The sequence below is a fragment of the Epinephelus moara genome, chromosome 6 (genome assembly GCF_006386435.1).
Source record: "Epinephelus moara isolate mb chromosome 6, YSFRI_EMoa_1.0, whole genome shotgun sequence".
NCBI classification, from domain to species: Eukaryota; Metazoa; Chordata; class Actinopteri; order Perciformes; family Serranidae; genus Epinephelus; species Epinephelus moara.
Genome location: NC_065511.1, coordinates 18,516,307 through 18,541,225, shown reverse-complemented (window position 1 = coordinate 18,541,225; position 24,919 = coordinate 18,516,307). Strand labels below are relative to the sequence as shown.

At 41.3% G+C, this 24,919-nt stretch overlaps 1 protein-coding gene across 1 annotated transcript in view; it reads right to left on the bottom strand.

Moving 5' to 3' along the window:
• Positions 1-24,919, bottom strand: part of cdkal1 (CDK5 regulatory subunit associated protein 1-like 1) — a 295,150-nt gene that overhangs the window by 160,252 nt on the left and 109,979 nt on the right. Inside the window, exon 8 of the mRNA XM_050045680.1 lies at positions 3,630-3,733. Coding sequence (XP_049901637.1) covers positions 3,630-3,733 — 104 coding nt within the window. The remainder of the gene's footprint in view (positions 1-3,629; positions 3,734-24,919) is intronic.

Sequence of the window (24,919 nt, the reverse complement as noted above, 5' to 3'; positions counted from 1 at the left end):
TACACATCATTGTTTGTAATAGTCGCGAGGAGGAAAATAAATTATACATTCATGGATACTTTTTGTCAAAGCTTGAATGCCAAGAAAATTTAATACTTCATAAAATCACGATTAAGACTTTTTAATACTTTTTAAGGGCCTTCATTTTCCGACATTTGATTGATCAACTTTTAATACTTTTTAAGACCCCGCGGACACCCTGTATTTACTTTAATTTCACAGATAAGAAACAATAAATTGTGAAGACAATAAAGCCTCCACAAAATAGCATTTTAAGTCTTGTGTGTGAGTTATCCTTTGGGGATTTATACTTCCAGATTTATCCTGGCCTCATATAAGCAGAGGAAATCTCCACTCATCGCTAGGCTTGACAGTTGTTTTGTCGGTGAACCTTCTGAGTTGTAATGGAGCCAAACTTTATAACGTTACCTTTGTTAAATGTTGCTATTGTCCCTGGCTTCATATGAGTAGAGGAAAAGTCTGCTAGCCACTAGGCTAATTAATATAATGTAAAATGCCAAAGGCTTGTGCTAAAAACATTAGCATGATGTATTTGTGGGGAAAATGTGTCCAGCAAAAGACAAGTGCTTTGTCTGTGAATGCTGTGAGTTGTAGTGAAGCTGATTTGTGTACTTGTGTTTTTGAAGTTGTTGCTATTAAGCCATGTTTAATGTGTGTTTTGGGTGTGTTCTGAATCAACTAAACTGCAGAGTGACAGACAAACTGCTGCACTAGTATAAATGCTCACAATGGCATAGGCCATGTGCGTAGGCTCTGTATAGAGCTGACGCACAAGTATAAATCCTGCTTTACTAACATCTGGCTTTTGTTTTTAAATAAACAGGTTGCAATCTGTATTCACTACTCGGACAAAAGACTTTACAGTAGTCACAGGTATTTATCAGCACCGGCTCCGATCAGCTCATATCCCTAACGACGGAAATACAACACCCATGCGGACACCCTAATTTTTGCCCTTTGCACTGCCACAAAATAACCTACCATTCATCTTTATCCAAGCAGCCCTCGAACATTGTTAAAAACGTAGTCAGCAAAAAAAGAAATGACCATCGTAACATTTTCACTGGCCTCCATGCTGCTCTCTACTGTTTACTGAAATGTTTTCTGGCCATTCTGCGACGCTGAACATGACAAACCAGAAAAAAAACAACAAAGACACACAAATGCCCTTATTCTGACAGACAATGGGTTTTACTGTGTGGCCTTTGACTCACAAACATGTTTATGTGAGATGGCAGTGTCTCTGTACACCACTGTTACCACAAAGGGCTTAAACCGACCAGCAATAACAACATTTCTTAAAGATTTAATAACTTAAACCACTTGATTTTGACTGTGCCCAACATAGAGAAGAGTGGATAGATAGTGAAACCTAATCTTCCTCGGCTCTCATTACCTATCTCTGTCTGTCAATCATGACAGTCGGTAACCTCCAGCTTCCTCTTTCTCTGTTTTGAAAACAACAACTAACTGTCTCTACACTCATGTTTCCTGCGTTTTAACGGATTACACACGCACAGACAAACACACACACACACACACACACACACACACACACACACCCTTTTATATCTGATCTCCAAACTGAAGTTCCTGCTGTTTGTTCTACAACTGTGATTAACAAATGTCAAGTCTGTTACAAGTTTGTGTGAACATGCAATTAGTTTGAAGACATGTTGGTATTGTAACTAGTGGTTTAACTGATTATTTATGTGTTCATTATGAATATTGTTTATCATGGAGGCTGTAACAAAATTTTATAACAGAGAGTCTTTTGAAAAAGGCAGCTCCCTGGGCAAATGTTTACAAGACACTGAAACAGGTACTGTGACACAACACAGCCTTCCCAAAATAACAGTGTGCCCAGAGTACTTCTAACTTCTCTCAAACAAGTGTAAAGGGCAGGTGTATCTTCACCCTGCACAGTCACCCACGTCTAACACATGCACAAACATACACACACACACACACACACACACACACACACACACCAAGGTTCAAGCAGCTGGTGAGTTTGCCCTTGACTGCCCACCCCCGGGCACTGCAGTGGCATGGATGCAGCTGTTTTAAACTGTTCTGGATGGGATTTAGAAAGCCATGTCCTTGTCAAGGGTATATTCTTGTTTTTCATTACCTAGATATAAACTGAGTCTGTGTTCAGACTGACAATAGCGCTGCTTCAAAATATCCAGGCTCCTCATTCACGAGTTAATGAGACCACTGTTTTGGCAGCGCGGATGTTGTTAGAGGAGAACTCCAGCTTAAAAGTTAATCTTTGCTTTTACTATAGCACAGTCAGAATTCATTCAGCAGTTTGGTGACAACAAGTCATGCGAATCGCAACTTTTAAAGGTTTTTCAGAAATGTAACGTGGCTGTGTAGGGTTTTTGCTCTTGTGCCAGCATGAATCTCTGGACAAATGAATCCTGAGTGCCCTCTGCGTCAAAGCACTGCCCTCAAACGTTCAGAAAATAAACCCATCAAATCACAGACTCTTCTCAATGCAATAATGTTAATTAGCTACTGCCGTATCTGCCATTAAAAATGTGCTGTTCATAAGCTGACTGTATTATTTTGTTTTTAAGTAGGAGGTCCCTTCAGTACATATCTTAGACAGCTCTAAGGAATTAGGGCCTTTCTTTGCATACTGACACTGAATAAACAAGCTGTAGATTTGATCAGTATTTAAAACACAGCTCTCCTAAAACAGTCAAGGTCAAACTTTCAGGTTGAACTACATTTAAATTATGTGCATGAATAATGAAATGTTAATAGGATGAGACAAGTGACCTGAACTTGTTGCATAGTGCTCAGGTCATGAAGACCCCAAACGCAGAATTTGACAAGAATTAGGCTTGGATGTTTGTAAACCAGTGGAGAGAAGAGGCAGGGAGATAATGGGAGTCACATTTCATGTGCTTATTTCTGTATTGTTTCAGGGTATGCTTGTACAGATGTAGTACACAGATAGTAGACTGAACACCAGACATTAACGTTCAAATAATTCAACAGATTATGTAGATAGTTAACATTATGGAATTTTTGGTGGACGAAGCTTAGCTGGAGGCAAAACATTTCTCCATAGACATGGTGGCGAGTCATGTTTCGCCTCCAGCTAATAAAATGACGTTATTGTGACGTTGGCCCTGAAATCTATAAAGAAGTTATAGAAAAGATAATATGCTGTATATAGTACATGCTCTGGGAGTGAGATGTGTGTTATCAATGTGTAGACTTGACCTTGACTGACCTGCCTGCGGCTCTAACAGAGGCATGGCCTGCTGTGCGATTAGGGAATCTGGGAGTCTACTCTTAAGGAACAGATGCCAGGGCACAACAGCTGTTCATCTGGCATCATCTCTCTATGGCTCAAGTTATCCTATATCAGCACCTTCAATTGTCCAATAGCAGCACTTCCTGTTCCACAGTAAATAAATCAACTGTTTAATCAGTATATCCGTCAGACATTCAATGACCCCTACTGTCATTTAAGTACCTCTTTGTTGAAAGAAGATTTACGAAGGATCCAGCATAGAAACACTGCAGTCCAAAGTCATGTTGGAAACATGTGTGAGTCTGTGTATGTGTGAGAGAGATAATGAACTCACCCTGGAAAGATTGCCTGGCTCTCTCCACAAGCTCCTCGACGGGATAGCTGGCCAGGTCTCCTCTGGCATGCTTAGTCTTACAGTAGGTACATGCATTCAGACACCTAGACAGACAGAGACACACAAACAGAGACATGACGAGAGGAAAAGAAAGGGATGGATGCAGCAGAGAGAAGTATTCTGAAAACATCATCAATGCGCTCAGGGTGTGATGCCACAGATGAAAGTTAAAATCGAGCACAAAAATATGAAAACTTTTCTGTATTGTTTTATACATAGCATGCTAAGGCATTCAAAACAAGTTATTATTTCACAAAAAATACGAACATTTGCAACATGGGCTAACGGTGGTGCAATACTCACAAGTTGGAGAACTGCTTTAACTTTTTTATTCATAATTCATATGTTTGCTTCCTGTACTGCACTTGGACGGCTTTAAGCTAAGCAGCCCAATTATTTGTTTGCTTTTGTTGATAGATTTGAGTATTTTAGAAAGCCTCTTAAATCATATTCAATAAAATATCTCAAACCTCACCGATCCAACCATCAACATGTTCACTTGAATCAAATAAACTGAGCAGTGGTGGGTTTAGGGGATCGTGGCGTGGTGAGGGCACATGTAGATAGAAAAGACTTTTCAGTTCAGTGTTTTATTAAAAATCTTCTCATGCACACTTTCCCTAATAGAGCAGACATAGAAGAAGAAAGTAGGAAGTCAAAACTGTCCTTTCTCTGCTAAGCTGTTCATAAAGACTCAAGCTACCTCCAAAGTAACCTTGGACAACTGTCCCTTAGACTGGGTCAAGGACTGGAAAGACTCAATCCTTTTTTTTTTGGTTCTACAAAAAGTACAGAAGCTTTAGAAGTAATTCAAATTGACCATGAAAGGGAAGGAGTATAATGCAGAAAAATAAAATAAGAAACAAATTACATGGAGAAATAAATAAGAAATACTGCCTCACACTTGATCTTGAGGCATGACATGGTCTAAATTCTAGGGGGGTCTTTGTTCAGGATGAAAAGGCCTTTTCTTCAAGAGCTGTTTGTAAATTACGACTGAGAGAAGAAGGAAGGCCACTGTTAAAAGTACTTTTTGTATTTACTCCGCTAGGGTTTCATTTCTGACCTCCAATTTGTCATACTGGGTTAAAAATACACACTCTTGTTACCACAGTAGTTTCTTTTCACTCACTATTTCACTGTTGGCTTAAAATTCCTGGCAACAGCTTTAGTTAGCCGAAGGAACATGCTGCACGAGTGAAGCAGTGTACAATGGTTAAATGTGTGTGTTTGTAAGGATCAAAGTACTGAGAGCCAAAACAAGACCAACCTACTTTCTCTTGTAAAAGGAAATCATGTTTTACTTTTTGCCATGTGTGCTCATGTATGGTGCAAAAAAACACTTCCAAGATGTGCTTTTTTTTTTCTTCTGTAAAACTCAACTGAAAGTGAATCTACCACAGCCATATTTGAGTTTAAATCCCAGTGGAGCTTGCCAAGTGATGTTAAGTACTAAAAACATCCCATAAGTAAAATACAGCATGTCAAGTGATGCTTTCACCAAACTAACTAAACTGTCACTAATACTGGACCAGTCCAGCTGCTCATAGAGAAAACAAGACCATCCATTAACACAGCAACACTAATGCAAACATTTGACACGGAATAAAGATCAAAAGCTCCAGTTTCTCTTTTATAAAAGTGTCACAATGCTCAAATTGGTTTGTTGTGGGATTTATACACTGCACTGCAATGACAAAAAAGTCTTACTAATTAATAACCATCAAATGCTGTGGTGTAAGGCAGCAAGTATGGGACTATGAAATCAGACTGCTGTAGATGACAAGTGCAAACCCTGTATCTGTCCGTGACAGACTCATAGAGAAATAGCAGGGATTCCCCAGAAGCTTGACACAAACAGGCCAACAACACAGATCTCATGACTAGAGTAATGAAGTAGTGGAGAGACTATCAGTGTATCCTCATAGTTTCCACTGCCCTCTGAGTGAAGCCGCTCTTGGGAAGACCAGAGTGAGACACCACAGATGGAGATGAAAAAGGCATTTCAGAGAAAATTACTTCTCAGAAAGTGCAAAAGATGTTACGGTTCACAGAAAATGTTATCAGGTCCACATAGGAAAATGGGGTCAAAGTTTAATTTGACCGTATTTCTCAGAGGAAAGGTTACTTGAGACTACATGTTCTTCTAATATTGGTTCACATAAGGACACTTGGGCCCGATCCTATTTCTTATTTTTGCCCTGAACCCTTGTTTTTGACTGCCATCTTGTCCCTCAGAACGGAGTTACAAGGGTAGTGGCTGAAATCTTCCCTTTGAAATGGGACAAACCTTCAAGACCCTACAACATCATCGCTAGTCATTGACGCTGGCGTGAACAGGCGTAACGAGAGTTCCTGGACATTGCGAATATGTTGTCCTCTGCTGTGGTGATTCTCACGTGCCATTGATCTCTCATATGAAATGTGCCTCTGAAAAACCTCTGTGTGGACGACCATGTAGCCCTTACACTTTGCCCTACCTCTACTCCAACAAGCACTGGGACACCCCACGCCTTGACATGAGCGTGCAAAACAGAGGGGTTAGGGTTTAGTGGATGGGCCAAAGGGTGTACTGGGATTTGGCCTTGTTCACGCTCACACCAGGGCAAAGCTCAGTTTCACTACAGCCTGCTACTGTTAGCTACTGAGCAGATCAATTACCATAAACCTGCCAAAGCAGCGATGCAAGAGGCTCAAGGAACATACAGGTTTATCAACACTCTTTTCTACTGCATTTACTAAATTGTGAAAGACCTTTATAGTGTAAGCGCCCCCTGAAACACCTACAATATCTTTATAATCATTTTTGGGAAAACAACCAAAACGCCAGGAGCATTTTTTAATGTCACCATGGGGGGAAAAAAACAGAAAAGCAATAGAGAATATAGCTATCTATCCATCTATCCATCCATCTCTCCCTCTCGGGGTATTGCTTATCGGAGTTGAGGGCACTAAAGATGGCAGCTAGGTCACAGGACCTAGCTGTGGAGAAAACACAGACAGATGGGGCCCTGCATGTGCGCGTACACACACACATATACACCACCAGGGGGTCCATCCATCTTAATGTGATCAGGCCCAGCTGAGTGGATCACACCAACATTAATCTCAAGAGACAGTCAGTGGCCTGCTTGGGTGTGTGTGTGTGTGTGTGTGTGTGTGTGTGTTTTTTTTGCATCAATAATGTGTATGTGTGCTCATGTGCCTTTGTGAGTGTGCTGCTGCTGAACATTTGTCCAGTATCACAACAACGCATTAGCAGTTTCGACCTCTCCATCAGACTAAACAGACTGCGACAACTAGTCGGCACCCTTACACTGACAGGGACTGAAGGAGAGGGGCGGTGACACTCTCTCTGACACACACCACTCTTTGCTTCTCAAGTTTTGCTGGGCTTGAGTTACTTAATTCTGAATTGCTTCATTTTTTTTTTCTTCCTGAAGACGAGAGAAGAGAAAGAGCAGAGATTTCATTTTATCCAACCCAGCGACAAGCAGAACTTGTAAAGAGTTGCTGAAATTACACTATTATATTACTGCTCTTGAAAATTAATGTAGCATTTGATGACAAAAACAACAACATCAACAACACGCCAGTGGTGTAAGGGATAAATACTTCTGGAATTAATACAAAATATTTCTCCTCCTTATCAAGCCTTCATCCTTTCCCTCCTTTGTTTCGGTCCTCTCCCCCTCCTGTTTCGTCCCAGTTAATTAAACCACAGAGGTAGCTGTTGTACCTGACAACAGTGTAGTTCATCAATGTGTTACAATGAGAGAGGCAACCTCCCCAGTGTGTGTGTGTGTGTGTGTGTGTGTGTGTGTGTGTGTGTGTGTGTGTGTGCGCATGCAAGCATGTGTATAAGAGAGAGAGACTATTGTGTGGTTGCAGCCTTGAAAAGGTAACAAAGAAAGGAAAACCCTGAGGTTCCTCTATACATTTGTAAACCTCCCTTGACACACACATACATAGACACACACACACACACACACACAAATACAGTATAGTTCCCTTCGGAGAGGCTCCCTTGTGCAGCATCTGATAGACACAGACCGGGAGCGAGTTGAGCAGGAAAATGTTTTCTCAATGATAAGCATTTAGGCTGTACACATTAATTAGAAAACTGCTCTATGCATAAACAAATTAAGCCATGTGTGCATTTATGCGTGTGCGTGTGTGTGTGTGTGTGTGTGTGTGTGTGTGTTTAGGGGGGTTCGTATTGTGCGGGCTTAAAGATGTAATTATGAAAACAAAGCTTCAACAGTGAGGGGAAGTCTGAGCACTTTGCAAATTGTAAAGTAAGATTATTCATTGCCCTTATTGTTGAGACTGGGAGAGGGGTGGAGTGGGTATATGAGCAAACAAAATCTTAAAACTGCTATTATACGAGTGAACAAAGCCTCGAGCCTGTAAGTTTACTGTTAGTGTCATCTCAAAGTCAAAGTGGAGGTTGCAAAATAATGTGGAGTCAAGGAACAAAGACTGCTGACACAATGGGGTAGAGACCTATTAGGAGCAATGAATAGAGGATGATTAGTTATTCAGAGAAAGGTTGGCAGCTTAACTCTGTTTACCCTTGATACATAGTCAGAGATGGCTGCATTCAAGTTACATGGGAACTTTGCTTGCACTGATGAAGCTTATTTGGGGCTCTCATTTTAAACCATGGTCAGGATGTATGCCAAAAACACCATGCAGCTGTAAAGTGTGCTTCAGTGTAATATTTACATTCTTCCACAGCTGGGAGGTGTGTTCATGGGTTTTAGGAAGAAATAAAGTCACTGTAACACAGGTCAACATGTCACAGGAGTCATGGGACAGAGGGTATTCTCTGGCTGAAATTCGCTGCCAAAGATTAAACTATCCTCAAGTTTTAGTTTGGCTGCACTTTGCCGTAGAATCCAGCGGCCACAGCTTGAAACAAACCCCGCAGCTTTCCATAGACACTGCATGACAGCTTGCTGCAAGCCGCACTTCACCGCTGCTCAGTGAGTTTTGAGCGTTGGCTCACTTTTGAAGCAAATTAAATGAAAATCAATTGCTCAAAATTCCTAAAATGGCCACTCATCATCATCCTGAATAAAACTCACACGTGTTTTATTACACAAAACAAGAACACAATGAGAAGCTGTTTTAACACTGATGAATGACAGAAATCATGCCAAGGTTTTCAGAGTTTAAATCTATTTGTGAACATTTTCCAGTGGCTATTCAGAGATGGCCCATTGACCCGTAAAAAGTTGATTCAGACTACAAATCAAAGGGGTTTACCCGAGTGTCTGAAGCCTTTTACAATCAAGAGTTCAAGATGTAAAAAAAAAAGTTGGACTACCATGGCCTTGTCTTCTGTCCTGCCAGTAAGTAGCTCTGGTCAGACTGAGAAATAAACAAACACAAAGTTCTCTCACCATTATTTCACATATTGTTTTTGCATTTCTGTGTGTATTGGACGTGTGTGTGTGTGTGTCTGTGTTTCTTTTCATCTGTGAATAGACCACTGTGTGTAAGTGTGTGTCCTAATGCAGCTGGGGCCTGTTCCTCTTAGTGTTCAATCCAGCCTGTGTGTTTGACCTCTTGGATTCTGTTATTTAGTCTCGTGTTCCCAGTGCTGCACAATGAAACAGCTCTGTGTGTGTGTGTGTGTGTGTGTGTGTGTGTGTGTGTGTGTGTGTGTGTGTGTGTGTGTGTGTGTGTGTGTGTGAGAAAATGTGTCACATGCTGGCCCTGGGTTTCTGTAACTACTACAGCAGCCTCGCTTGTTGTTTTGACTGGAGAGGGACAGCACGTGTATGTGTGTGAGACCACCACCCCCTGTCTACATAGGAACTGAGGTTTTTTCACAACTGTTTGTTTTGTCTTTCAGCAGACCTCGAGACAGTGTTTGAACTCCATCAGTCAGCCCATTGTTAGTGGACAAGAATGGTATGATGTTTGTTTATCATGACCCACCAGATATACTGAAAAAATCAAGTGGTACGAGATCTGATCTGAAGCTGCTCTGCTTAGCCAGCTAATTATCTCACTCGCCAGCCTTGCTGACCACTTTACTGTGTAACTGACTGACTGATTAAATCACTTGCTGTCGTCAACTTGTCTGACTGACAAACTGACTTTACTGATGAACTCATAGATTACTGATTCACTGGAAGACAACTTGTCTCACTGCAAGACTGAGTGACCTGCTCATAGTGACTTAACAAGTGACTGAATAGTAAGTGACTGAGTCACTGGCCAAGCAGGTGAGTAACCGACCAAATAAGGCTATCTGCAGGTGTCAGAGAAATTGCTTGAAGGCTTAAAGGGACAGTTCACCCCAAAAGCAAAAATACATATTTTTCCTTTTACCTGTAGTGCTACTTATTAATCTATGGCAGATTGTGTCTGCCTACTCTTGAATATAATAAAACTAGATGGCACTCAGCTTGTGGTGCTCAATGTGCCTAAAAAAAAAAAAGATTTGAAAAACTCAACAGCAATGTGTCTTTCCAGAAATCATACTCTGGTTACTTGAGATAATCCACAGACCTTGTTCTGAGCAGTTTGATGTAGGAACTATTTTCTGCCTCCTGAACCACACCTGCCAACCATATCACTGCGCAGAAAGAAGCGTGCAGCTCACCTGAACTAGCCTACGTTAAACCTCAGCCAATGAGGATGCCATTAATGTTCACACCTTGCACTGTCACTATCACGAGCCTCTCATCCATGAGTAGACACACGCTTCCTTCTGCGCGGTAGAAAGAAAATAGTTCCTACATCAAACTGCTTACAATAAGGTCTATGGATTATCTTTAGCAACCAGGTCATGATTTCTGGAAAGAAAAATATTTTGGTGCTTTGAGCATCACAAGCTGAGTGCCATCTAGCTCCATTATACTGGAGAGAAGGCAGATATTTCTACAGCCGATATCTCCAACACTCAGAAACTCACACCAAAACATCTAGATTGATAAACAGCAATACAGGTAAGAGAAAAAATATGTAGTGTTGATTTTGGGTGAACTGTCCCTTTAATACAACCTTCTACATTCTGATTTGTGATGTATTAAGTGTTTGACAGATCCATAAAATCTGGTTGGATGTTGTTCCACTGAGTGCCTATTTCACAGGGTTGAGAGAGCAGGAAAGTCCCACTGCAACAGATTCTGGTATGCCCTTATGGTAATGTTTTACAATGCTGGGAACATCACAGCCAGCTGTCATCTCATTGGTTGCACAAGGCAAAGCCAGCAGAGGGTCAGACTCAAAAACTGACTGAATTTTGAGGACTTTGGCTAGGCCTGAATTTTTGGCGGAATGCCCATCCAAAGTAGCTTGATGATGTAGCCTTACTGGCTGCGGTACAGTTAAAATGGCTTAGATACAGGCCTTGTGGAGCATCACCACAGGACATACTAAATGTCTGCTGATAAATGGGGGTTATTAAACATCAAGCCTTTATTCGAACTGGAGCCACCCTGTAAATAACCCCTCCCCTGCTATAGAAAAAACTAACATTAGAGCGCATAGAATCAGTGTCACTTGAGCAGAGCTTTCACTATGTTCCACAAGTTCTCTACAAGTAAACTTAGCTCTTTTGGTCTAATAAATATATACATGAACCATGCTATTAAATGTCACAATGATGTAAACACAAACAAAATAGCTGTCACTGACTAAATATTCAATCTTTCAGCCCAAATCAATTACCCCTGCCCGCGAGCAGTTTCTGCTCACTGCTGTGGGTGTGTGCTTGTGTTAGCTGCTGAATGAGAGTCTGTCACCGTGGAGTGGCACTCAGTCCTCAGTTGGGATGTGCATGCTATGCTACTATAGACTGTGTGTGCTACTGGATTTGCTGCAAACGTGAGTCTGTGGCTTTGCGGCAGCTCGTTCTTCAGCTCGCCCCCAGCGTCTCAGAGCACAGAATACTGCATATAAGTTTTATTGCTATTATTGTTAATAGCACTTTTTTTGTTGTTGTGTGAAAAGCACACAACGCAGATTTATTTTGACTTTACCCAGACTTCAACAGTTACTTTGCCCCCTAAAATTAGGGTGTGTGGATGAAAAGTTCCTACACACTTCGTCTGATTCATTGCAGAGTTAAGCATCCTCACATTAAAGTCAAGAGGGTCTGACCTAAGTGCCAGTGTTTCTTGTTAAAGTCCAAAGCACTGGTGAAAACACCACAAAATGTGTCACTGTCCAAATAATCTGACTGCACTGCATATGTACACACACCCCCTACAGACAAAATGACATGCTTCAGGTTTTAGTCACAGGCGGAGAGCCTCATCTCTGGGCTGATGTTTCTGTCTTGACAACTACCTCTTGGAGGGAAACATGAAGGAAACTGGTTTGTGCAAATAACCTGTAAGACGATCAGTGTGTGTGTGTGTCTGTGTGTGTGTGTGTGTGTGTGTGTGTGTGTGTGTGTGTGTAAACCATGTTTGCTCACTGGGGCTAATTCAGTTACTCAGGGGTTCTGTTGTGTAATGCCTTGTAATGACACACAATCTCATTTTGTCCAAGGAGACACATCAATCTTTTGGATTTACTGTGGGGAGCAAAGTCTCTCCTGGTGAGTGAGTAGGAAGAAGAGTGGATGGAGAGCGTGTGTGAGTGTGTGTGTGTGCGCGCGTGTGTGTCTCAGGCATGTATTTGTGTGTTTGTGTGTTAAGCAGTAGGGAAGAGGGGAAATGGAATAATATGTTCAGACCAGTGGAGCTGAAAACTACCCATACATTGGTTTGATAAACAGCAGGAAAGGCCACCATGGTACATAGCTAGAGGTGTGGGTATGTGTGCGTGGGTGTGCGCGTGGGTGAGTGAGAGCGTGTCTGCATATGATCATGTGTGTGTCGGGAACGAAATAGAAAAAGAAAATGGGAATTCCTTTGTGGAGGTGTGTGTGTTTGTCTGTGTGCTAAAGTGCAAAATCAAAAGGGATTGTGTGTGTATGTGGCGCATCCATGCATTCCCACAATCCTACACACATATGTACGTGATCAGAAAGCCTCGTGTAAACACCCTTCACTCCTCTGTAACTCTACTTTTTCTGAAGCACATCAGCACATTTTCTCCCTCTCGTTGCTGCTTCACAAGATGCATTTTCACTCGGGCTCCTCGGGGAGAAAAACAACACAGAAAAGAAAAGATGAGATCATTGACCAGTGATCAACAAAATGAAAACGCAGTCAAGTAGAGCGGTGTAACGCGGTTTGCTATTTGCTTTCAAGATGAGGGAGAGATAGGGACAAATCATCTGCAGTGAATATCGCATGAACCCTAGTAGCGGTGATATTACAGCCTGAAAGGGAGTCTCAAGACGGAGCTGACATACCTGCTTCGCTTGTTGGATAATGTTTGTGTGTGTATGAAAAAGAGCAAAAAATGAGAGAGATTCCTCGTGCGTCTCTCTGAGGCAACTCTGGCACAGCTGGCTCCTCATCCTCACAGGCCTCATTCGCTTCCACACTGTAACTACCAGAGATATTCAAATTATAAAAGAGCACACAGGCCTGATTCAATTTGCTTTTAACTCGGCTAATGACTTCCCATCTCCACTCGTTCCTCCCTGTGTCTCTTTGTATCGCGCTCCCCTTTCTCTTTCAAGCAGACTTTTATCAGAAAAAAACGGCTCCTCTATTGTTATACCGACTCTACTATTCTTTACTGATAGTCTTTATAATAAAGTGTGAGCTGTGCTGTGTCTTTTTTACCCCACCATGCCAAGGCCTCTAAAAAAAAAACACAATGTGCTGACTTCAACTGATCTCCAAACAGAAATTGTTGCAAAGAGGGCTCAGACGAGAAATCTGGAAGCGGAGGAAGCTCTGAGGCGTGCTGATTGGAACTGAGGAAGTGGAGCACAACTATCAGGTGCTGAAGACTGTCATTTATGTGCTGAAAAGCATGAAAGAGTGCCAATGTGATAATAGACGATATAAGAAAAGTGAGTAACGAACAATGTTTGGAAACTGGAAAGTTAACTGGATGTGACAGTTGGAAGAATGAGGTATAGTCAAGAGATTCTGATGTCTGTTCAAGAGGAGCTGATGTCTGCATCACTTATTACAACAGATGAAAAAGAGATTTGATTTTTTTTCTGCTAAATCAGAAAGATCCAGATAAATAGGCAGGTCAGTGTGTACTGTACGTCTTTGCTGTTACGATTTCTTCCAGCCGTGTGAGACAGTGTAGCACTGAAGAAGAAGCTGCACAACTCCCACACACTGATGCAGCTGTGATGAGAGGTAGCAGCTTCATGAGCCAAAAGAACTGATTTACATGTTTTCCAGTCATTATGTTGCAGGAAACTGTCTCCTTTTAAAACTTTTGTCGCAAAAGATATTCTGCATTACACTGTACTTTCAACACATTTATCAAACGATTTCAGGAACTGTTTGTGTGTCTGAATGTGACGTGATGGGAACACCTTGGTCGCTGTGACACACATTATACACACATCAGCTGGGCCATTTTTGATGCACTGTGCTGCTCAAGAGGGCAAGTGATTATTAGTTTGGTCAAGTAATGGCGCGAATAGGACATTGTACAAACTATTGTTCTCGGCTGACTGTCACTTTCTGTTTGAAATAAAAGCCCTTGTTTCAAATTAAAAGCAATCTAGCATTTTGACCTAGTCTTGTTAATTAAGTTTTATGGATCACCGAGAAAGTATTAAGAGTATTTCAAAAACAAAAGCACTCCACTCAATAGCACTGACGACTGAGGACGTTCAGTGTGGCAGCAGTACTCACGTAATACAGTACACAAGCTAACTGCGCTAAAAACAGATTGCAAATCTGCAGCAACCTTTTTTATTGACACGAGACACCAAACAAAAGCCAGACTGTTGTATTAAGTGACTGTAAGCTGTAAATTCAGCACCTCCAAGCAGAGGAGAAAACTTAAAGCAATCTCAGTCAACTGAGGGGCCTCTCTAATGATTCAAATCTCCAATTTGCAAGGGTAAGCCCTACAAATTACATCTGAATTCTCTGTCCTGTCAAACACCAATGACAAAATACTCATAATTAAGTAATTGAAATAAATATTTAAACTACAAGTAACAGAAATACTGCCAATCTCTGGTCGCTGTCTTGCATGGAAGCTCTTAACACAGTCAGAGGTTTCTTGGGTGATATTGGCCGATTAATCTGTGATCGGCTTTTTTCTGTTCCAAACTATCATAATTAAATCATCCTTTAAAAATCAACTATGGGTAAAAATGCAGTGTATCTACTGCTATCCAGCAGTAGATGCACTGTATTTGCACACAAACAACCACTTACAGGATACACTTAATGTTTCTCACTTTGAATGAACACAAACAAATGATCACACACAAAGAAAGACAAATGCTAGGTTACCTATATTTGGATTGTTAAAATTTTAAATTCAAATTACTTTAAACACTAAACCATAGCCACAAACATGGAATTTGCTGTGTTGTCATTCTAAATTGTTATCACCCTGTTTCAAAGACTTAAAAAGGTGGAAAAACACGGTCCAAACACACTGCTGTGTCCAAAACAGTGTCCTCAACTCAACTCTCTATTACCTCGGCTGACCCTGGAGCATTAATGCTACGAGCCAAAAGGGAAGCAGCACCCTCTTCCTTCTTATTTGTTTTATCTTTTTTAATGGCAATTCGATCTAAAATCAATATTCCTAAATACCTAATTTCTTTTGAATCTGGACATTAATTCTCACGAGGTAATGTTACTTGGGGTAACATCAGGTCACGAGTCATGAAATATTATTGTGTCAACATCTTTTTTTAAGGCAGCACAGGACTGCTGTGTTTGTAACTTCACAGCCAAGTTCTAACTTTGGCCCTGCCCTCTCTGACGCTTATTGTTTTTCCACTTCACCTAGACGTCTGTGACCCCCAAATTTACTCCTCTCTCAGCTGGCTCGAGCCCTGAGCATTACAACGTGGTCACAATGGTTAACACACATCTATGTAAAGGTCAGCAGCGAGCTTGATAAGACCTATTATTCCACTGTGTCGGCGGGGAGAGAGGATGGAGAAGTTGTGGCAGCCAGAGGCAAATCGCAGGAAACAAGCAGCTAACACACTGGGGGCCTATCAGCTAACACAAACATATTCAAAATGCACGCTAACACAAGCACGCAGACATTTTCCACTCTGTCTCTATCAGCCTTGTTTACACAGTGTGTGTGCACGCGTGTGTGTATTCTGCTACGGTGATTATTAGTGATTATAGAAATCAAGGATTTGGCAGGGATAAAGGTCTGAGAGAAATGAGCCACTAGCCGGTTCAAATCCTTTATGATTGTAGCCAGCCACTGAAATTAATAGAATAGAAAACAACACATAAAATGATTAGAGATTAATACTATGCAGCTTGAGTAAAGCATCCAAAACATTCATGTTTAAAAAGGTATTAAATATCTTTTCAAAACCCGAACAAAGGCATCGTGCAATATTCAACATGGCTTAATGGCCAGATTAAATTAGCTTTCTGTTAAGCAGATAAATATGTTACTATTAGTGTCAGAAGGTGAAAAAAGGGGGAATTGAATAGAGGGAGCTGAACAAAAGGAAAGAGGATAAAATGCTGTATGGGCTCCAAGGTTATCTTTTATACTCCCTGGATAGGTGAGGCCAGAAACTCAGAAAGGAAGAAATTTCCACTCTCCCGTTACAAAAACCAAGCCTGTTGAAATGTATTATGTATCAAATCCTTCAATGTTTGCTTTTATTCAAGAGATGGCAGCATCTCTATTTATCGACCCATCCTGAGTTTAACCCTGAAAGCATTTGAGGGAGAATGATGTGCGAGAGGTGGCAAAGGAAAACATGAACCCGACAGAAGCTAAATATTTTCACAGTATCATAAAACGGGTGAGACAAAATACTATATGAAATTGTTTATGAATGATATATCAAACATATCTGTAATGCATGACCTCCATAAGTGTAATGCTACCGGAGCGCACCGCAACGACTCCTGCCACTTTTTTTCTCCAACTGGGGAAACTGAATATTCACAGTTTGCATAACTTTTTTTTAACCGCTTGTAGATCCAATCATCACTGAAGCTTCATCTCCTCTGCACAAGACAGTAAATTAAATGATTCAAAATGTAACCTATTTGTGTTCATTTGCCGAGACAGATGTAAGACTGCTCGTAATATTTTCAACATGATGAAATTATTCAATAAGTCCATCTCACGTTTGATTGTGTGGCCACTTGTGGTAGTCTACGTCATGGGTACTTAAATAAATAGCACTACATACCAGATGACCACAGATGCTAAACATAACTTTCATTGTGCAGTAACATTTACACAGGTTTTAAACAGCAGCACAGACCTCCATATGAGCATTAATTCAACTTCTGACGATTTATTGGAGAGTACGAGCTGCCAGCAGAAATCAGACATGAAGGCAGCAGTCAGCCTGCCAGCAGTGCCTCACTCGTGTTTGAGAGAGATCTCAAACCACAAGACTCCCTGTCCCTGTGTGTCATCCTGTCTACCTGCCTGCCTGCCTCGAGGATACAAATGAAGTTGGTTATTGGTTTGGGGTTAGGGCAGAGGATCATTAACACCTGACTTTTAGTACATTGCAATAACAATAACAGAGATTATGGCTGCCAAAAATGTGGCGATACAGAGAACAGGGAAGAGATAGATAATGAAATGAAATGAGCTGTAACTGTGGAACAAAGGACTTTTTAATGCCTGGAGTCTAATGGCAATGGTTCACACAAACAGGCACGGCAACAAATACACACACACACACACGCACAGGTTTAATGAACCATTCTGACTGAGTGGCTGTAAATTCTTTGTTTATGACACTGAAGCATTACGATTCAACTTGTTCACAAAGGGGCTTTTACTGCCGCTGACAACACATACACACACATATAGATATACAAAGAGCATGAAGGGACCGTTGGTGTAGCCTAGGGCAAAATACACACACACACACACACACAGCACACAACAGCTTCCCTAATAGTATCAAGCTTGCTAAAACTGGGACACAAAACAGAGCATTAGAAAGACAGTGAAGTCTTTTTCCAGTCTGAGGCTGTATGAAAAATGAACTCTGCCCTTGGGCTGAACTGTTTGAATGAAGGAGCTATGTAAGAAACAACTTAAGAAACAACCCAAAACTAAATGCTGGCGACTGGAACATAAGCCAGTTAAAGAGCACAAGCCCAGCATCAGCTGCTGGAGTCAACATGAGGAGCACCAGCAGGGTGGAGCACAAAGTGACCATGTCTCATTTAATCACATGTTGGAAAACACCAAAAGTGTGTGTATTTCCACTATTTCTCTCTTTTATTCTCTTCATTATTCAATTACAGTTCCGTCCACTGCTTCACCCACCATTCAATAATACACCACCTGTCAAAAAGATTTAAGCTGTATTGTTGCAAAACTATGGAGGTGTGAAGGTTTGCCTTTATCGAAAGCTGTTAAGAATCAATCATTAAAGTAGATAACTGTCTTAAAACCTTGGCAATGATTTGTCTTGTTTGATTTTAGCATCTTTTGTGTCACTTCGTCTTTACAAGCTTGCTAACTTTCCTGATATTCAAGATCCACAGGAGGATGGAGCTATTATGCTGATTCGAACATCTATTCATGGTGTTGCAAATAAAAGGCTGGTGAAGTTATTATTTAAAACATATTTGAGATTAATTTAACTTAATTTTCTGAATCAAGTTTGTTCAACAATAATTATTATTACAATACAGAGTTTAAATTGATTATATTTTATTAAAAAGGATTTGAATAATGACATATTCAAGGACATTTGCATGAATGCAGCGCACATTTGCGGCTAAATATCATTAATTGCAAGCGCACTTTAAAATGTAATGCTGTATACATCTGCAATAAGATATCATTCAATATTTGTCCTTCACATCCATAATAAATCTGTGATTCTCACTGTCTGCAAGTTAATTACTAAATCAAACTGAGACTTTAAAAGCAAACAGTGTTAGTGTACTGGAACAAAAAATTTGATTTTAGTGATATCATTGCTGCGACATGCTGCTTTTGGACTAAACCTTCACAGAACTAATCAGGGCTTTTACTCATTAATGTGTCAACCAAAGATGACTCAAAATAGCTGTGCTAATGGCCCAGGAGAAACCTGACAACGTTCTTTTAATACAAAGCCAGAGGGCATTTGAGGACTAGCTGGACTGTGTTGAATTTATTTTCTGATGGGGATAAAATTAACTGGGTGGGGAAAAAAGCCAATCTAATTTGGATTTAATAAGTCTAAATGAAATTAATATGCAACTTAATGAAACTAATATTGTGAATCAATTTGAACATGAAATTAAATTTTCAAAGGTAGTCCCAGGTGAAACTCTACGGCAGGCTGTTGAGAGGTTCTACACTAATAAAGTGAAGGGGGTGATACAATAGGTCCATCTGTCAGACACAGACTAAAATTACAACGTGCACAGTAATTTAAAATGAGTAAATGGGCTTTATTTAAGAATATGAATGTCAGTATGATCACTAGACAAATAGTCAAAGTGGGTTAAGGTTTTAGGGTTTGTTCTGCATAAGAGGGCACTTTGGGGTATCTGATAGACCTGTAAGATTTCACCGGTAACAGGGTGTAATGTGCCTACTGTTTTGCCCTGTCTCCCAAGATCCAAACATCCCTAAAGCTTTCTTGACAGCTGAGCTGATGGGCACAGTCGATTCATTTTTTTTAAATTTAGTTTATTTAGTAGTTTAATATGTTAGTCGCCAACAGTGGCGTAGAAGAGATTCCAAAAAATTGATACAAATTGTGCATCGCAATATAGCCTAACAATCTTGCAGTATTATTCACAGACAATATAGCCCAGCCCTAGACATACAACACTTCATCCAAGGTGTTGTAAAGGCCCAGACACACTTAACCAACTTTAGAGAACTAGCAGTGATGATAGCCCCCTGCTGCGACGCCTCACGTTGCCAGACCTTGGTCCCGAAGGTGCACTGAACACACCGCAAAGACTACAGCCAACGGCCAACCAGCACATACGTTTTGCGCCTGCATAAGAGGCAATAACTCTGCACACCAGTAGTCAGTGGTAGGCTGTATTCATCATTCAAAAAGGGAGACCAGAAGACTGTCTTGATGTTAGTTAGCCTGTTAGTACATTAACAACACAATGAAAGAAAAGAACATATTTACCGTGTGCCAGCGAAAAAGCTCAATGGCTAAAAAAACAGTCTAACACGATGAAACAAGTTTGTTTGGTCTCACTTCCTCTTGAATTTAGCTTTTTGTTTACTTTCCTCACTTTCATTTCTCTTCTCGTGTACTAAGCTGAACAGCCAATAACAGTGATTTCATTCACCAACAGGCTCCACCGTTGCTGTTGCCGATTGAACATGCCAAATATGCTGAAAAAAAGCCAACAGGGGCTGATGAGTGGAAACGGTGTAGGACACAACCCACCGGCTTGGGGGAAAGACGGTCACCATCAGCCCAGCGTTGATCGACAGCTGGCCGTCCACTTAGTGTGTCAGGGTCTTAAAATGGGCAAATTACAGGGCGTTAAGTGCTGTCACCAAAACAACCACTACATTCTGCTATGATGACAGAGCCATTCAGGGCTGCATCAGGACACATTAGGGTTTACACTACAAAAGATATGTGGTAAAATGCATCCCAGACTACCTCAGCAACTGGTTTGAGTGATGGTCTCACAATGCGTCTTGGTTGTCGTGTACATTTGTATTTAGCACTGTCCATACCAGGTATAAACAGGCTCAAAGAGTATACAGCCATGCAAGCCACTGTGTGGGGTTTTACTTGAGCTGAATACTCATATCAGCATGCTAACATACTAATAATTGTAGCGTTGTTTTCCATGTTCTCCCATTATGAAAAGTAAGTAAGTATCTACTAACTTAACTTAAGATATGTTAATACTTTATCTCCTAAAACTGGATTGGATTCAAGGCATTTCAGGGACCTGCAGATAACCTGTGGAAGCACTCCAGAATGCAGCATGACATCAACTTGACATTAGAAAACAAAGGGATGCATCCCACATGTTCACACAGGGACAAATTGGCAACAAACCGGAGACATTAAAGGCCACACACACTTCAAGTTAATGGTTTCAAATGTTCTCTTGTGACGCAGGGGCAGTTTGGGGAACAACTGCAACTGATGTTGCGCATGTGTGTGTGCCTCTGTGTCAGACAAAGATCTCTCTGTGTCTTCAGCTGACAAATGTCACCAGTGATGTCACTACTACCTCAGTGGAATATTTAAAACAGATTATCTAAAAACAGCCCACATAAAGAGCACATTCTCTCCATTTTCCTGAACACACACACACACACACACACACACTTAGAGACACATATCGAATTAGTGATACCATGACTGACCAATTCACACAAAAGCAGACATTAAGCTCTGATTTTCACCAACACCGAGTTATTTGCGAAAGATTCACCCAGTCAACACATCCGCGTAATCCCCCGGCCCCCAAAAAGAGTTCCAGTTAGAAGAGTAAAAACAAAGGGATTTATTTGTAGCCAGTCTGACCCTTTTGAAAAACAACAGTGAGTTCATTTGGATCAGATACAGACCCCCTGCTGGAGGGATGCTGGCAAGGGACTGACATCAGCACACATCCAAAGTAGAAGGCCCACAAATAAGCACACACACATGGAAAGGGTCAGAAAGGCAGAATAGAGGCACATAAAGCAAGAAACACAGATAATCACACTGCAGTTGTGATGTGATAGTGACAAGGAGTGAACTGAGAGGAACTGAGATCTGTTAACCAACAGTTATCAAAATGATACACAGTGAAAGAGCCACAAACAGAGTGCGTGTGCATCTGTTGCAACTACTCACAACAACAAAACCACGAATAAACTAATCATATGACACGGATGGCCAATTTTAGGCAACGGTTTACAGGGAGCAGTGAATGAGACTTTGAAAACCCTGATTACACTGCAGCAGTTGTAGGGGAAGGTTGCATTTTCTTTTGGTCACAAAGCTCCCATTTTGTCTTTAAAAAAACATGTCAAATTTCAGTCCTAACCAGAAGTGCTGGTTTATCCAAAAAATCAAAGCTGAACCAGTTGGATTCACATTTATTTCTAGTCATATTAGATTTAGTGCAGTCTAAGAAGCTTTAGTCAGGAATAAAGACCACTGAGCTCTGCAGACCACAAACATCTAGGGCACCATCAGCACTTTAGGAAAGCACTCACTAGATTTTTGTATTGATGCCTCTTTGAATTAAGGCTGGGAGTATCATGAGTGTAGAAAAGAATCATGGCACAATTAACGGGTCAGGCAAACAATAATATAATGTGGGAGCCAGATTTTTGATCATGATTGACTTCCAGGATTGTTTGCAAACCATGTCTTTAGCCCTTTTTAAAGGTTAAGTGTGTAGGACTTGGGGCAATAAATTGACAGAGATGAAATGTAATATAATAAGTATGTTTCCTTTAGTGTATAATCACCTGAAAATAAGAGTTGTTGTGTATTAGAATGAGCCAGTTATATCTACAAAGGGAGCGGGTCCTCATCCACAGAGCCCACCATGTTTCTACAGTAGCCCAGAATGGACAAACAATGGCTCTAGATACGGCCATTCGCATTTTTCGCATCAGCCTCCATAGCCAGCAGCATGTCTGCGATAACTCAACTCAACTCAACTCAAACTTTATTTATAAAGCACATTTAAAACAACCAAGGTTGACCAAAGTGCTGAACAGGTCAATAGAAATAAACAAGCAAATACAATGAGGTACCTAATAGTACACCACAATAATAACCATAAGATACATAAAATACAATACAATAAAATAAAATACAAGAGTTATAAAATAAGATCAAAATAAGCTAAAATGTTTGGGTGTCCAGCTCAACCTGAGTTAAAAGCCTGAGAGAAGAAGTGGGTTTTAAGAAAAGACTTAAAAACCTCTAGGGTCTGGGCAGACCTAATGTGCAGGGGCAGGCTATTCCAGAGCCTAGGGGCAGCCGCCCCAAAGGCTCTGTCGCCTCTGGTCTTCAGCCTAGTCCTAGGAGTAGCCAGTAATAGCTGACTGGCTGATCTCAAGGCTCTGGAGGGAGCATGAAAGTGCAGGAGTTCGGTTAAATAAGGGGGTGCCAGCCCATTTAGGGCTTTAAAAACAATCAATAAAATCTTAAAATCAATTCTAAAACGCACTGGAAGCCAGTGGAGCGAGGCCAAGATTGGTGTGATGTGATCGTGTTTACGCTTTCCAGTGAGGAGGCGGGCTGCTGCGTTCTGGACAAGCTGTAGACGGTGTAGCAGTGACTGGTCAATACCGACATAAAGCGAGTTACAGTAGTCCAGACGTGAGGTTATAAAAGCATGGATTACCCTCTCTAGATTCTGGGGGGAGAGATAGCCCTTTACTTTAGCTAAAAGCCTGAGTTGATAAAAGCTGGTTTGTATTACTGATCTAACTTGTTTATCGAATTTAAAAGCACTGTCAAAGGTCACACCGAGATTTTTAACAGAGGAACGGATGTTAGGAGTGAAGGGGCCCAGAAAATCAGCAGAGTAATCGGAGGGGTCACATCCAAACATAATGATCTCTGTTTTATCCTCATTGAGATTTAAAAAGTTACTGTCCATCCAGGATTTGACATCTTTTAAACATTCTAGCAGTGGCTGTACAGAATCCTTGCTAATGGATTTAAGGGGCAGATAGATCTGTACATCATCTGCAAAACAGTGAAAAGGTATGTTGTGTTTCTTAAAAATCAACCCTAATGGCAGCATGTACAGCAAGAAGAGGATGGGGCCCAAAATGGAGCCTTGGGGGACACCGCAGGTGAGAGGAGCCGTAGCTGAGTTGAATTCCCCTAAGTTAACTGAGAAGCTCCGATCAGTGAGGTAGGACTGAAACCATAGAAGGGCAGTACCTGTGATACCCACCCACTGTTCCAGGCGAGACAGGAGGATCCTATGATCTACGGTATCAAAGGCTGCTGACAGGTCAAGCAGCACCAGAACAGCAGAGTTACATGAATCAACAGTTGACAAAAGATCGTTAAAAACCCTCAAAAGTGCTGTTTCAGTGCTGTGATGTGGTTTAAAGCCAGACTGGAACTTTTCATACATGTCATGGGCCACTAGGAATGATTGCAGCTGAGTAAAGACCACTTTCTCCAAAACCTTGGACAAAAATGGTAATTTGGAGATTGGTCTGTAGTTTGACAGGAGAGAGGGGTCCAGGTTTTTCTTTTTTATAAGGGGCTGCACTACAGCATGTTTGAGAGCAGCTGGAACACACCCTGAGCTAAGGCAGGTATTTATGACAGCAAGAACAGTGGACCCCACAGTACCAAAAACATCTTTGAAGAGGCGAGAGGGAATGCTGTCAGAGGGACAGTTAGTCGGCCGCAGATGCTTAACTATATCTGATAGTGAGGAGAGAGATACTGGCTCAAACTGGTCAAAGACAGCAGGTAAAGGAGGCACAGTGGGGTCAGGACCAGGGGCAGTGAGAGTGGAAGCAACTGGCCTAAGGGCAGAAATTTTTTCAATAAAAAATTTAAGAAAGCTCTCACAGAGAGTGGGCGATGGCACGACTGGAGAGTTATCGCACGGGTTTACAAGGGAGTTAAAAATGCTGAACAGAACCTGGGGCTTATGACTGTTATTGGAGACAATATTTGATATATACTCCATTTTGGCAGCTTTAACGACTCGCTGGTAGGCTGATAAACATTCACGTAAAGCTTCTTTGGAGACGTGGAGCTTATCTTTTTTCCACTTCCTCTCAGCACGCCGACATGAACGTCTGAGAGAACGTGTGGAGTCATTTAACCATGGCTCAAAAAATGCTTTAGAGCGCTTAAATCTGAAAGGGGCAACAGAGTCCAGGATATCAGTGCATGTAAAATTAAAAACACTTAAAAGCTCTTCGGCATTAAGACCATGATTGACATCCGGAGTGCTAAACATGTTTACGTCGGCATACATGGCAGAGAATTGTGATGCAGTTTGAGGGTTCAACATGCGCAGGCGGCGTGAGGGAGCACGGGTTACAGTCCGCGAACAGGGGACTGAAACGGTAAATAAAACAGGCAGATGGTCAGAAATACATGCTGTTTCACATATCTCATTTACACTCACAGATAACCCATGTGATAGCACAAGATCTAAGGTGTGACCCTTCTCATGAGTCGGGCTGGTCACAGACTGAATGAGATTAAAAGAAGCGAT